Source organism: Phodopus roborovskii, unplaced genomic scaffold (genome assembly GCF_943737965.1).
Source record: "Phodopus roborovskii unplaced genomic scaffold, PHOROB, whole genome shotgun sequence".
Taxonomy (NCBI): domain Eukaryota; kingdom Metazoa; phylum Chordata; class Mammalia; order Rodentia; family Cricetidae; genus Phodopus; species Phodopus roborovskii.
Window position 1 is genome coordinate 79,331,085 of NW_026126418.1, and position 13,947 is coordinate 79,345,031.

A 13,947-nucleotide genomic window follows, 5' to 3' on the forward strand; every position below is an offset into this window, starting at 1 on the left:
TATCCAGCATAAAATAAATTAAAAACTCTTAAAAAAAGAAAAAGACAACAAAAAGAAAAGGATTGTGGTGCACATCTTTAATCTCAGAACTCAGGTGGCAGAGGCAGGTGAATCTCTGTGAGTTTGAGGCCAGCCTAGTCCACAGAGTGCCTTTCAGGACAGCCAGAGCTGTCTTGAAAAACCAAAAACAAAGTAAAATAAAATTAGAAGAACATCAGACCTATGTTATTCTTTCTACTACTAAGAAAGGCCAATCTTTTTACTACACATTGCTTATGAGTCCTGTTTCTGGGAGTGGAGGAAACACAACATCTTTTCTGTCTGAAAGTTCAACAATCCTTGAAATGCAGTAAAACCCTGCAGCAGATCCCATTTCTTCTATAGCGGCACCTTCATCAAACTGCTGCCAATTGGTCTTGCCCAGTGTCTACAACCTCATCAGAAGACCATCTTCAGATAGGCCCTGGCACACACTTCCCTTTCCCAAGCACTTGTCAAGGTCTCAAATATATGGCAAGTGTTCAACAGACTTCTACTGGGAATCCGTGAATTGTACAAGACTACATGAGGTAAACAGAGGTGGTGCTCAATTGGGCAAGGTGGCAAAACATTATGTTTCTGTCTTTTGGGACTTTTTTGAGACAGTTTCACTACTGATTACCAACCCACAGAGATCTACCTACCTCTGCTTCCCAAGTGCTAGTACTAACAGCATTTGTCACCACATTTCACAGTAGTAGGTTTAAAAAAGAAAATTCAAAACAAACTAGTAGTCTTTTCTCTGGTTGTATGTAATAGTTGTCAAAGGCTTTTGAAGACCTATGAGTAAAGACTACATGTGCTAGAAATAACAAAGACATTAGTTAACCTAGTTTTAGAATCCTTTCTTCCCTATGAAAGCTGTGCAACCTACATCTGTCATAAAGAAATAACCTTACTGACAAGATGGCTCAGTGGATAAAGGTACTTGCTTGAAGGCCTGAGTTGGATTCTCAGAGCCTATGTGGTTGAAGTAGAGATTGAGTCCTCCTGAAAGTTGCCTTCTGGCCTTCACATGTGCACATGGATACACACACAGTAATAAAATGAAATCTATTATTTTTGTACAATTTCCACATGGACTACAATGCTGAACATCTTGTCATCTTTCTGAAAGCATAGCTGACACATACCTGTCTTCTTTATTAACTTGAGAGTAGTATGATCTCTGTCTGATTGCTGAGTAGAACGAGAAAGCCTCATTCAGATAGCTGGTCTCAGATGTTCGTAAACTATAAGAAAAAAAATTAATATTACCACAACTGGGTGTATCCCTCATGAGACAGATTTGTTTTAAATTGTCCTACTCTACACAGGGAATGTGAATGACTATCTTAACTCTAAGTCAGCCAAGTATTAACCATGTTATCTTTCAACTGTCCAGCAACAACAGCAAAAATAAAATATTTCCCTGCTGTTCCTAAGCTTTTTGGTAGCCAACCAAAGCACATGCCATTCTTATCCTACTTGAGTGTATCTGCTCCCATGTCTAGACCTTCTATAACCTCTTCCTATTTCTCTATTACTTGAACTCTGGCCCATTTCTTTAGCTTTTCCATCCTTACTAACTCATACTACTCGTTGGGGGATGCTAATGAGCTATGTGGTCTGTTTGACTTTAATAAGAAACTTTCAAAAATAATTTACTTTAATTTTTTTTTAATGCCTTGACAATTACACACACACACACACACACACACACACACACACACACACACACACACACACTCACTCACTCACTCTGCATTCTGGTTACCCGCTCCTCTCTCTCACTTTCCCATTCCTATCAAGTCTTACCTCCTTCTGTTCTTTTTCCATATTAATGACATGGTTTTGTTGTGTGACTCATTTAGTATACCCAGGACCATATATGCAACCATTATATTGGGACTATCTATTGGATTCTGATGAAGTTATTAGTAAGTATACCACTGCAGTACTGATAGAATTATGTATTAGTAGAAAATGGCTCAGTAGTGAGTAGAGCCCCTGACCTCTCCTCCAACAAGGTCTGGCTGTTAATGGGCCCTTTTAAGTGCAGACCTAGTATAGACATCTGTAGATGTTGAGGGTTCATGATTACAATGGTGTGTCTTATCCAGAAGATAGCATGTCTCAGCCCCTCTCCCTGTTTGCAGGCTGATACTTTCCTTTTGCCCCTCTTTAACAATTCCTGTTCCCTGAGCCTGGAGGGATGGTATACATGTCTTCTCCAGGGTTGAGCACTCCAACAGTCACTCACTCTCAGCATTATAACAAAGGATTTGAAGATCTTATTCTAGCAAAGAGGGATTTTAGTGTGGGCACTCTGAGTGGCATGCCAACACTAGGAAGATGAGAACTTTTCATCATTTTGTTTTATTTTGTATAAAGGGTTTCTCAGTGTAACTGATTCTGTCAACTAGGCTGGCCTTGAGCTCACAGAGATCTGCCACTCTGAGATTAAAGGTGTGTCCCAAACCCTTTAAATTCTAAAAGGCCCAAGTCTTTTGTTACTGGTGTTACTTTGTGTTGAGATTTATATCTGTAAAAGAGATCTCTTCTTTCTTTCACTCCAAGGTGGGACTACACAGATGTAGTCCGTAAGGATGCAAACAACTGTCATAACTTTACATAACTTTACAAACACAGCCAACTAGGATGAGTGTTTAAAGAATGCTGTGAACATTCAAACATACATGCTGTATGTCTCTACACACCATCAAGACTTAAAAAGTCCCAAGAACAGTAAATCTATTTAGTATTTATCATTTATAAAAAACCAACATCAAATTCTTCAGGTCTGATCCAAATGAGTTACTGAAAAGAACACCTGACAAAAATAATACTGCTTGTTTTATGCAAGGCCATTTTATTGTGCATCTTGATCTACCTAGCCTGAACAAAATTGTATCTATAACTCACTGTCTTCTCTCCTATACACTTTGTTTTAGCCAAAGTACACTTTTTCCTTTCCATGCATAATTCACTTACTAATAGTGGTAATACAGCTGCCCAATCTTGGAAGCAATTTCCCCTATTTGCCACCGCTTCAAGCCATACCGATTATCCAAGACTTGTCTGTTTACATAGGAGACAAAAAACAGAAATAACAAAACATAAATTTCAAAAATATCTAATTCTGCAAATTCAAAGATATCATCTAATTAATTAGCACAGCTTATGAATGATAAGATTTCAACATAACTACATTAAAAAACATTTCTCTATTGATTGACTGCTTTGTGTTACATCTTTGTGTGTATACAATCTGTGTATACATATGTGTGCATGAGTATGTGACTGTGTGAGTGAGTGCAGGTATGTATGGCACAGGTCAAGTGTGGTAGACAGATGATAGCCCGCAGGGTCAGTCCTTGCTTCTCACTTTCTTGGTCACCATTGTGCATGCCGGCTAGACAGGGATTCTTTTGTCTTTGCTTCCCATCTTACCACTTAATTGCTTTTATTGCAGTCTCACACTTGTAAGATTTTACTTACTGAGTCATTTCTTAATCCTCTATTGTTTTATGGAGGGAGAAAATTTTATGTAGCCAAAAACTGTAGTTGAGGGTGACCATAAACTCTTGATATTCCATCTCCTAAGTACTAGAATTATCACACCAAGCTAAAAATTGTTTATTAAATGTCTATTAAAGCCAGGCCTGGTGGCACACATCTTTAATCCCAACACTTGGGAGGCAGAGGCAGGCAGAAATCTCTGTGGGTTTGAGGCCAGCCTGGTCTATAGCATCAGTTCCAGGATAGCCAGGGCTACACAAAGAAACCCTATCTTGGGGCTGGGGGAGTCTATTGAAATCCTGTTGCAATGGTTCACATTTGTAATCCCACCACTCAGTAGGCTAAGGCAAGTGCCAGTTGTGAGGTGGCTGAGACAAGAGAAATGATATGAATTTCAGGTCAGCCCTGACTTTCTAGTGAGTTCTAGGCCAGCCTGGATATCAAGAGTTATCTATTACACCTCCCTCCCCCTGGGGGGGGAGTCTGGGGGAGTACACACCTTTAATACCAGCACTTAGGAGACAGTGGCAGACAGATCTCAGTGAGCTTGAGACTAGCCTGGTCTACAGAGTTCTAGACTAGCCAAGGCTACATAGCGAGACCCTGTTTCACAAAAAGAAAAGATGCAACACTTCTCCCCCAATAGCATGAACAACTAACCATTCACATTTCAGAATGTGTTTTAGAATGAAACTACAGATTATCTTCCCAGGTGTAAGTAGGAGTAAACCCTTCCATATAACACATTCATTAAAAATCAGACAACACATTAAACATCTTAAATAGAAAACAAAACTTTTCATCAGTCAGTGGTAGTGCATGTCATTTATCCTAGCACTTGGGAGGCAGAGGTAGGAGGATCTCAGTGAGTTCAAGACCAGCCTGGTCTACAAAGTGAGTTCCAGGACAGCCAGGACTGTTACACAGAGACACCCTGTCTGAAAAAATAAAAACAACAAAACAATAACAATACCAACAGCCAAAACAAAATCCCCTAAAATAAAATAAAAAAAATTTGGGTCATGACAATATATTACTTTACTCTTTATCTTAATTAAAAGACCAAGAAACACTGAAATAGTTTATTTTAAAAGCTCTAAGACTGAACCAGCTAGATGACTCAGTTTCCAGGACCCATATGATGGAAGGCAAGATCTGACTCCAGCAAGTAATCAATTCTCTGATCTACGAACACACACATTCCCCAAATAAACAAACAAACAAAAAATAAAGAACAAGTCAGGCGGTGATGGCGGAAAGTCTTTAATCCCAGTAATTGGGAGGCATAGGTAGTTGGATCTCTGTGAGTTCGAGGCCAGTCTGGTCTACAGAGCAAGTTCCAAGACAGCTAGAGCTACCCAGAGAAACCCAGTCCCAAAAAACCAACCAACCAACCAATAAGCAAACAAATAGATAACCAGTAGATTTGTATATGATCAGAACTGTAGCTAACATACAATTACACAAAGCCCCCTTTTGCCCTTTAGCTATGAAACTCTTTACCGATGCTGCTGCTGGAATTTCCAGAGTTTGGTGTAAACATCAAAAGTTCTTCCAAAGTACGACTGCCACTGCTTCTGTCCATATTGTGGTAAATCTCTGTAAAAATAAAGTGTGTGTTCATTTAAAAAAATTGGATGTCTTGTGATGATATAAACTGTACCAATTAAAATACTTGCATTCAGGTTTTCTGTTAAATCAAGTTCTAACTTTTGAAGAAAAATAATTCTAGGAACCAGAACACATGTTTTCCTAGTCTTGTACTAAATTACAGTTCATCTTAGTGTCCTCTGCACACACCTCTTCCATGAGGACACAATCAAGTCTTCACTAGCAAGTGATATACTTACTTGGGTACTGCTGATTTCTAATGTTTATCTTTAGCTAAGACAGCAGCTATCTAGAAACACTGGTTTAGGAAATACAGCCATACTAAAAGTGTGTATGTAGTTGGTACTATTCTATCTCCTTCTTAGAAGAGAAATACATGTCCTTAAGCCTGCTGACCTGTGTTATCTACTTTAGAGAAACAAATACTCCCTACTGTATGAGCATTGGGCCTAACCATATTATCTCATTTGGGACAAAGAATATAATTCTAAGTTATTCCATTTTTACTTCACTACCTGATCTATAAGGGACTACTATATAGCGTGCAATATAGAGAAGAGATAGTTAATGGACACAGAGAGCCACAGACAGCTCATAGGTAACAGGGGAGTTAGAAATAAATGCCCATTGTAAATCTGAACACATTTGTTATAGCAGCAATATGTAAGAGAAGATAGTATAAAAAATGGTATTGAACAGGTTGTTGAGACCCTGGTGTTGGGATGAGGAACAACTAACTATATTATCAATGGCTGGAAATGAGGCCATTGGTGGGATGGCAAAACTCTGCCTACTGTAATTTGTAATGCAGGCAATGTGATAAATGAACTTGGGAATCTACAAAAAGAAGGCAAAAATAGAACATTACTAGCTAGCCGTGGGTTGTATAATTAGATGTACTTTAATAAAATGCTCTAAGAAAAAGATAAATTCTGCCTAAGGGGAGGGAGGAAAAAGAAAAAAAGTAAAGGTCTATAAGTATTTGAAATAAGAGAAAATCTACAAATTCAAGAGATTCCAGTATTGAAAGATACAATTTCAAGTATTTAGCTATAAAAAACAAACCAAGTCTGGCATGGTGTTACAGGCCTGTCATCCCAGCATGCAAAAGGCATAAGCAGGAGCATCATTAGTTTGAGACCATACTAAGTAAGCTACGCAAAGGGAGACCTTGTCTATATATATAATAAACAAGCAACAACAGCACTCCATACACACATAAACACACACACACACTGAAGAAACACATCCAGAAGTGAAGAAACACATCCTAAGAAAAAGTGTAAGATAAAAAAATCAACAACAATCTCATAGCCTAAACATTTAATATTTCAGTAAACTTCTCATGTTAGATTATTGTAATATTTGTTTTGTTGTGTAACATGAATAATAAAAACCCAGAAACTGATACTGGGGGTTAAAGCTGAAGATCAGAGATGTACAGTGGCCAGGCACTAGAGAGTTCTTACCTTTACCAATGCTAAGACTGAAGGGGAGATCCACTAAAGCTCACACTGCTCCCAACTGCAGTGTTTCTCAGACTAATTGAGCTCCTGTCTTCTTCCACCTCATAGTCCTCTCTAGTGCTGGGATTAAAGGTTAGGACCCTAAGTATTGAGATCACCTTTATGTGAGCTCTGTTTCTCTTTTAGACTGGATCAATTCTGTGTAGCTCAGGGTGGCCTTAACTAAGAGATCTTTCTGCCTCTGTCTCCTGAGTGCTGGGATTAAAGGTGTGGCCACCATTGCCATGCCTCTATGGCTGTGTTGAGCTTTGCACTCAGATCTTTAGGCAAGCTTTATTTGTCAGATCATAAACAAAATATCACCACATTGTTGCTTAAATAAAGAAGCTGTGGGCTGGTGAGATGGCTCAGTGGATACAGTGTTAGCTGTTCACTTCAATCTCTGGACTGTACCTAAAGATGGAAGGAAATTGGGCAGTGGCAGTACACATCTTTAACCCCAAACTCAGGAGGCAGAGACAGATATCTGAGTTTGAGGCCAACCTGGTCTACAGAGTGAGTTTCAGGCCTCAAAAATCAAAACCAAAACCCCAAAACAAAACAAAGCCTGCTTTCCCCTCCTCCAAAAAAGAGATGAAAGGAGAGAACTGACCCCACAGGTTGCTTTTTGACCTCCACATGAGCTCCATACAAGTACCCACATATGTAACAGACATACAGAATGATGACGATGACAATCAAAGTTGTATTTATATATTTTTTCTTTTTAAAATTTTCTGGACAGGGTTTCTTTGTGTAACAGTCCTGACTGTCTTGGAACTCTCTCTGTAGACCAAGCTGGCCTTGAACTCACAGAGTTCAAGGTTTTGGTTAAGATCAAGTATAAATAAAGTAATATATTGTCATGACCCAAATTTGTTTTTTGATTTTTGGGGATTTTGTTTTGTCTGCTGATATTTTATTGTTGTTGTTTTGTTGTAGTTTTTTTTTTTTTTTTTTTTTTTTTTTTTTTCAGACAGGGTTTCTCTGTGTTAATAGTACTGGTTGTATTTGAACTCACTCTGTAAACCAGGCTGGCCTTGAATTCACAGAGATCCTCCTGTCTCTGATTCCTGAGTGCTGGGACTAAAGGCATGAACCACCACTTCCTGGCTGTATTTATATTTTTGCTGTGAAGGGAGCAGGCAAAATCACCTTGGCCTGAGCACTGCCATTTTGACTTCAGACTCCATTTTACTTGTAGGGTGAAATAAAGTGCAGGTTCCCAAACCCTACGGGACCTGAGAACTTTGCTGTAGCTGACCCTAAGCTATACATACATACATACATACATACATACATACATACATACATCTTTAGTTCTCTAGAAGCATCATGGCTGATCCTAACAACAGAAAGAACAGATGAATCTGACTGGCTGTACTAAAAGGCTTTTGTTGTATGTAGGTTGACAATGATGGAATGAATACACAAGGAAAGTTCCCAATTCCGACTGATGAAAATTCGTAACTGTAACTTGGCAACAAATGTGAATTTTATGCTTATAAATGCCACTTCTGCCCCTGCTCATGGCTGTCAGAAGAAACAAGGCTCCTGAGTCCTTATCCTGAAGCCCTGATTGATCAGTGACCGCTTATGTGATGAATTAATAAAACCTTTGGAATTATTAAGTGTTGTCTCTCTCCTTCTTTGTGGTACACAATGGCTAGGTGTACCAGTTGTACAAAACAGGGTTTTAAAGATTCATTCTGTATCCAATGTTGGGGTTATCGAAGAAGAAATAACAACCAAGATAAAAGTGGTTGCTTTTCTAGTATAACTAAGGAAAATCACCAAGCAGGATGTGTCAGGAAATGATAAACACAAATATTTCTCATGTTTAGCACAATGAACAATGTTCACTTATATCTATATTTATATATGATGACCCAAGTTTTATCTGCAAGATACACATGGTAGAAGTGCTCCAACTCCCAAAAGTTGTCCTTTTACCTTCCCATAACTGACATGGCTTGTGAGCATTACCCCTTCCCCCCCATACCAAATAAACATAAAAAATTTAAAAATCAGCTATAAAACAGTTTCTTCTACAAAATAAGGCTAATTTATTTCTTATAATCATCCTTTTCCTAATGATACACATCTTAGAAGGGCGATGAATGCCTTTAATCCCAATTTTTGAGAGGCAGGCATATCTCTGGGAGTTCAAGGACAACCTGGTGTATAGAGCAAGCTCTAGGACAGCCAAGGATGTTACCCAGAGAAAGCCTGTCTTGAAAACCAAAACCAAAACCAAACCAAACCAAACCAAACCAAAACAAAAACTTTAGATAAATTCTTCTAATATTTAGAAGCTTGACTCTGGATGCATCTTCTGGCTATTACTGCTGTCAATAGAGATGGGAAATTAATGACTCATAGGGTTAAATTAAATGGGGCTCTGTGAATTAAAAGGCCTTGTTTCCGTTTTGCAAAGACACTGATGTTCCCATCTGGCTGCTCACATTCTTTTTCTCAGGTTTCAGAGAAATGTGCAGGTGTGACACCAATCTCTTTTTAAATTTTCAATGCTGTCAGCAGACATCAGCAGAAGGTTGGGAAGAAATACCAAATGACTAACTTGATCCTTTTAGGTGTAGCCAGTGTTAAGCTGAGCTGTCAAAAATCCGGAAGTTTCTTTAAGTTTCTATAAATCTACCATCTTCATGCTATGATCACTAATGTCTACCTATAGATTACACCAGCCCTTCTCACTGCCAGTCTTCTGTGGTATGACACTTCCTTAATTCCTGACCACTTATGACTCTCCTGTTTTTACAATGTCTTTCACTGGCTTCTCTTTTCTTAGTGTGGTCCTCAAATGCTCAGTGTGTTTATCGTATGTGCTTATACACACATACATGCACATACTCACACACACACACACACATGCACGCATGCACACGCACACTCTCCTGTGTCTTTGCGTGTGTGTACAGCTGTAGTTGTGTGGGAATTGTAGCCAGTATGCTAGACTCAAATTCAAACCCTTCCTAACTCCTACTCCAGTATATTCTATCTCTTTCTCTTTCTTTCTGTGGTTGGTGTGTGTATGTGTGTGTGTGTGTATGTATGTATGTATGTATGTGTGAAGTTGCTTGGGAATTGTGGTCAGTATGATATGACTCAAAATCAAACCCCTTCTAACTCTTAATCTAATATTTTCTTTTATCGTCTTAGTACTGAGATTGAATTCAGGCAACACATATACTAGGCAAATAATCTACCACTGAGCTATATCCACAGCCTTAGGCTTTCTTACATTAGCAAGAATTATATTGTTTTGTTCTTGAAGCAGAATTGGAGCTTTAAGAAGATATTTTAAGTGGGGCAATGGTGGCACACACCTTTAAATTCAGCACTTGAGAGGCAGATGGATTTCTGAGTTGAGGTCAGCCTGTTCTATAGAGTGAGTTTCAGAACAGCCAGCTATGTAGAGAAGCCCTGTCTAGAAAAACAAAACAAAAACAAAAACAAAAACAAAAAAAAAAAAAAAAAAAAAAAAAGCCCAAATCAACAAAAAAGGTATTTTAATACAGACTTGAGTAAAAGGCACAGACACATAAGCAACCTTGCCCAAGATCACAAATAGAGGTGTTTTGAAGAAAGAGTCTCAGACATCATTAGCAAAGTTCCTTTATGAAAACAAATTCTGTCCTCTCCCAGGGCTAGGGTGCTGCAGATTGTCCACAAAGCTGTGCCTCAGGCTTTGGTCAACAAGCAACCAGCCCATGCACAAATCTGTATTTATGCAGAAAAAGTTGTAAGGTAGACATCATATCTGTTACAATCCATTTTCCTATGTGTTTATTAGACAAAAGGGCACTTGAGACTGAGAAAGCCAAATGGAACATTTCTTTTAGTGCTAACACTAAAATATTTTAAAATTGCCTTTATTTATTGGAATGTGTGTGTGTGTCACAACGTCTATGTGGAGGTCAGAGAACAACTTCCAGGACTTGGTTCTTGCATTCTACCATGTGGGTTCACAGGAATTGAAGTCAGGTCACCAGGTTCTAACAATTACCTAGAAGACACATCCCGGGGTGTCAGTAAAGTGACTGAGGATGGAAAGTCCCTTCTGAGTGGGTTGGTGCCACTCCAGGGCCTGGACGCCAGAGTAAATATAGAGAAAAAGGCTAGAGAACTAGCATTCTTTATTGTTTTTTTGACATTCCTCCTCTTTCCAGTGATGGAGTCTTTCTCCTCTACCTTCACACTGTGAGCAAAATTAACCCTTTTTTCTTGAAGTTGTTTTTGTCAGGTTTTTGTCTAGTGTGACACCCAGAATGGTGGTGCTGGCACATCATTCATTCCTAATGATGCTTAGTCAAATAGAGCAAAGGAATGACATCTGAAAACTAGCTGCAGGAGGCTTAAGGGCATCAAATCTAGACATGGGCCTACTAATAACTTTATTTTCCAATGCTGTCATACTCCTGGTAAAAGAGGTTGCCAACTTTGTGATTTGCTCTTACTATCACTGTGCTGCCCAGGCTGGTCTGGAATTCCTGGGTTCAAGAGTTGGACTCTGCTTTGCCAGAGACAAGCATACATTTGTGTGGCTCCTTTAAGGAGGTTTCCTGACTCAGCATAAGCAGCAAAAAACTGCAAGGCTTTTAAAGAGCTCTGCTAACAACTTAGTGGTGTGTACGAGAGCTGGCAATGGCAGTGACCACATCTCCAGGCCATCTCCAGGCTGGCAGCATGCTGTTGGATGGCAGCATAGACCAAGGCAGTGAGCATAGCTCTCGGTTCTGGTGGTAAAGTACCTGCTGCTATCTTGGGTAGACCTCAGTTAGTACAGCTGTGACTTCCATTTCAGCAATGTTGTTGTTTACCAGATAAAGGCTTGTGGCAAATAAATAAATAAATAAATAAAGATTTACAGTAAAGACAGATTCAGATTAAGAAAAACTTCTAAAGGTTTACAGTGTGTTATAAAATATACGTAGGCTTGAGAGAGAAAAAGAAACAGGATATAATGGTTTTAAAAAAGAATAATAAAAAGAGAGTAGCTGGGTGTGGTGATACACGCCTTTAATTCCAGTACTCGAGAGACAGAGGCAAGCAGATCTCTGTGATTTCAAAGTAAACCTGGTATACAGAGTTAATTCCAGGACAGATAAAAGTTACACAGAGAAACCCTGTCTTAAAGAATGAAAAGTAAAAGAAATAGAGTAATAAAAAAAAACCACGTAAAATGAAAAGCACAGAGAGAATCTGGATACTGTATGGTATTATATTGTCTTTGTATCAATTGACTGCTGAGGAAATAACAACAACTGTTAAAAGAAATGCTGCTGGATGAATTCAATTTATATATTTTAAAAATGCTTTGACTTCAAAATTTAAGTTCAAGGACAGGTTACTGGGGAAAAGATTTCTAGTTTTGTTTCCACAGGAAATGAAAAGCTGTGGATTCCTTCCAGACTAACATGGTTTGATCAAGCAAGACCCCCTGAAGCAGTGTGATCCAACATTCAAAACAGCTTGGATAAGGCAGCCTTGCAGACCACTACAGCCAGGATTTGTGTCTTCTTAGGATCCCCATGACAGCGCCCCCTACCAGCAGGAAGCAGTTTGGAAAAAACAACACCCAAATTCCCAAATATTGTTTATAAATGTTTGTTTTCATTTAAATAGGCTTGGTTATAAATGGTTAATGATCATAACCAATGTCTTTTTAAAGATAAAAAGGGGATTATGGTATAGAAATGAGTACTTTGCTTTGGAATTGATTTTCATTTATTGCTACAATTTAAGGTCAATTTTATTAAATGTATATTTATATAGCTCATTTAAAAGTGTAATGGATAATTTAGTACCTATAATAGTTAAAACTTATAGTTAGGTGAGTTAGGTTTTCTAGATATACAGAGATGTATTTGAGATAAATAGGCATTCTTCAAACCTTTCAAAGACCTACAGAATATGACATTTAAAAATCATTTAGGGTTTTTCTTAACAATGAGGCACAACTGTTCCTGGCAACACCACCTGAGTCAGAAAGGAAGATGAACATTGAAGAAACCCATTATGGAATTTACTTTCAATATGGTAAGACTATTGGGCAAGATACTGCTCTTGTCTGGACTGTTTGACTTTATACTATATAAACTGGACATGCAAGACCCAGAGGAAAATGTCTGCTGATGCAAGATGGACATTGCTACAGGATCCCTGCTTCTTGGAAGATTCTGCCAGACAGTCTGCAGGACACAGAGAAAAGTGACTGACAAACTGCCAATACAGATGAACAGTTTAAAGTTTCCTGTTTTGCTGAACAGTAAGAAAAGAGGAGATGATGGGAGACGGCATTCTGTAAATATGTTTCTTGTATTGGTTAATGAATAAAGCACTGTTGGCCAATAGGAAAGCAAGATAGGCAGGACTAGGAGACAAGGAGGATTCAGGGAAGTAGTCGGGAGGAGTCAACATGGAGAGACTGAAGAGAACAGAGGTCTGGACCCCCTCTCTGGTAAGATGAGACCATGTGGCAATACTCAGATTAATAGAAATGGGTTAATATTTAAAACAGAGCTAGCCGATAAGAAACCAGTAACAGGCCAACAGAATTATATCTAATACAACATCTCTGTGTGTTATTTGGGGCTGGCGCTGCACTGGGTCCAGGCTAGGGGAAAAACTGCTCATAAAAAGTAACTTTGGGGCCCTAAACCAATATGATTTGTGTCCTGAAATTTGGGCACAGAGAGAAATGCCAGGGCCCCCATATAACAATGGCTGTTTGAGGACACAGGAGAGATCATGGTCCTCAAAGGAAAACAAACCTGCCAACATCCTAAGCTTGGATTTGCAGCCTTTAGAACTGGAAGAAAAATACATGTCTACTACTTAAGCACACCGATTATGGTACCTTGTCATGGCAGCCCTCAAAAAAGAAAATAATAAATGATAAAGCACCTGATGATCACCAAAATGCAGTTGGTTGGTTAAAAACTGTCAACAGCATATGTCCCCTATGCTGTCAGATGTATACAGGGGAAGTGAAAAAACAAAAGGAGACAAGTAATGGACTAGCAAAGAAGATATAGAACAGCTGTGTGGGCCACCAAGACACAGAAGCCGAAACTGGGTAAAATTTGGCCTGAGCCATGAGCACAAGTCACAGAGAGCTACTAAGCACTAGCAATGAGAATTTCTAGTTTAACCTGAATTGAGACCCAAGCCATCTTGGGACTTGATATGAAAAGGGACATAAAGAACTAAAACAATTGACATATTGAATCAAATAACATATTATTAATCTTTTTTTTTTACTTTTTAA

General features: G+C 38.7%; 1 protein-coding gene across 3 annotated transcripts in view; it reads right to left on the reverse strand.

Annotated features, from left to right (window-relative positions):
* The window catches only part of Scai (suppressor of cancer cell invasion), a 111,587-nt gene that overhangs the window by 37,697 nt on the left and 59,943 nt on the right, over positions 1 to 13,947 (reverse strand). For all 3 annotated transcript variants that reach the window (XM_051185369.1, XM_051185370.1, XM_051185371.1), the window contains 3 exons: positions 5,044 to 5,139; positions 3,013 to 3,099; positions 1,173 to 1,271 (listed from right to left, as the gene is read on the reverse strand). In XM_051185369.1, coding sequence (XP_051041326.1) covers positions 1,173 to 1,271; positions 3,013 to 3,099; positions 5,044 to 5,139 — 282 coding nt within the window. The remainder of the gene's footprint in view (positions 1 to 1,172; positions 1,272 to 3,012; positions 3,100 to 5,043; positions 5,140 to 13,947) is intronic.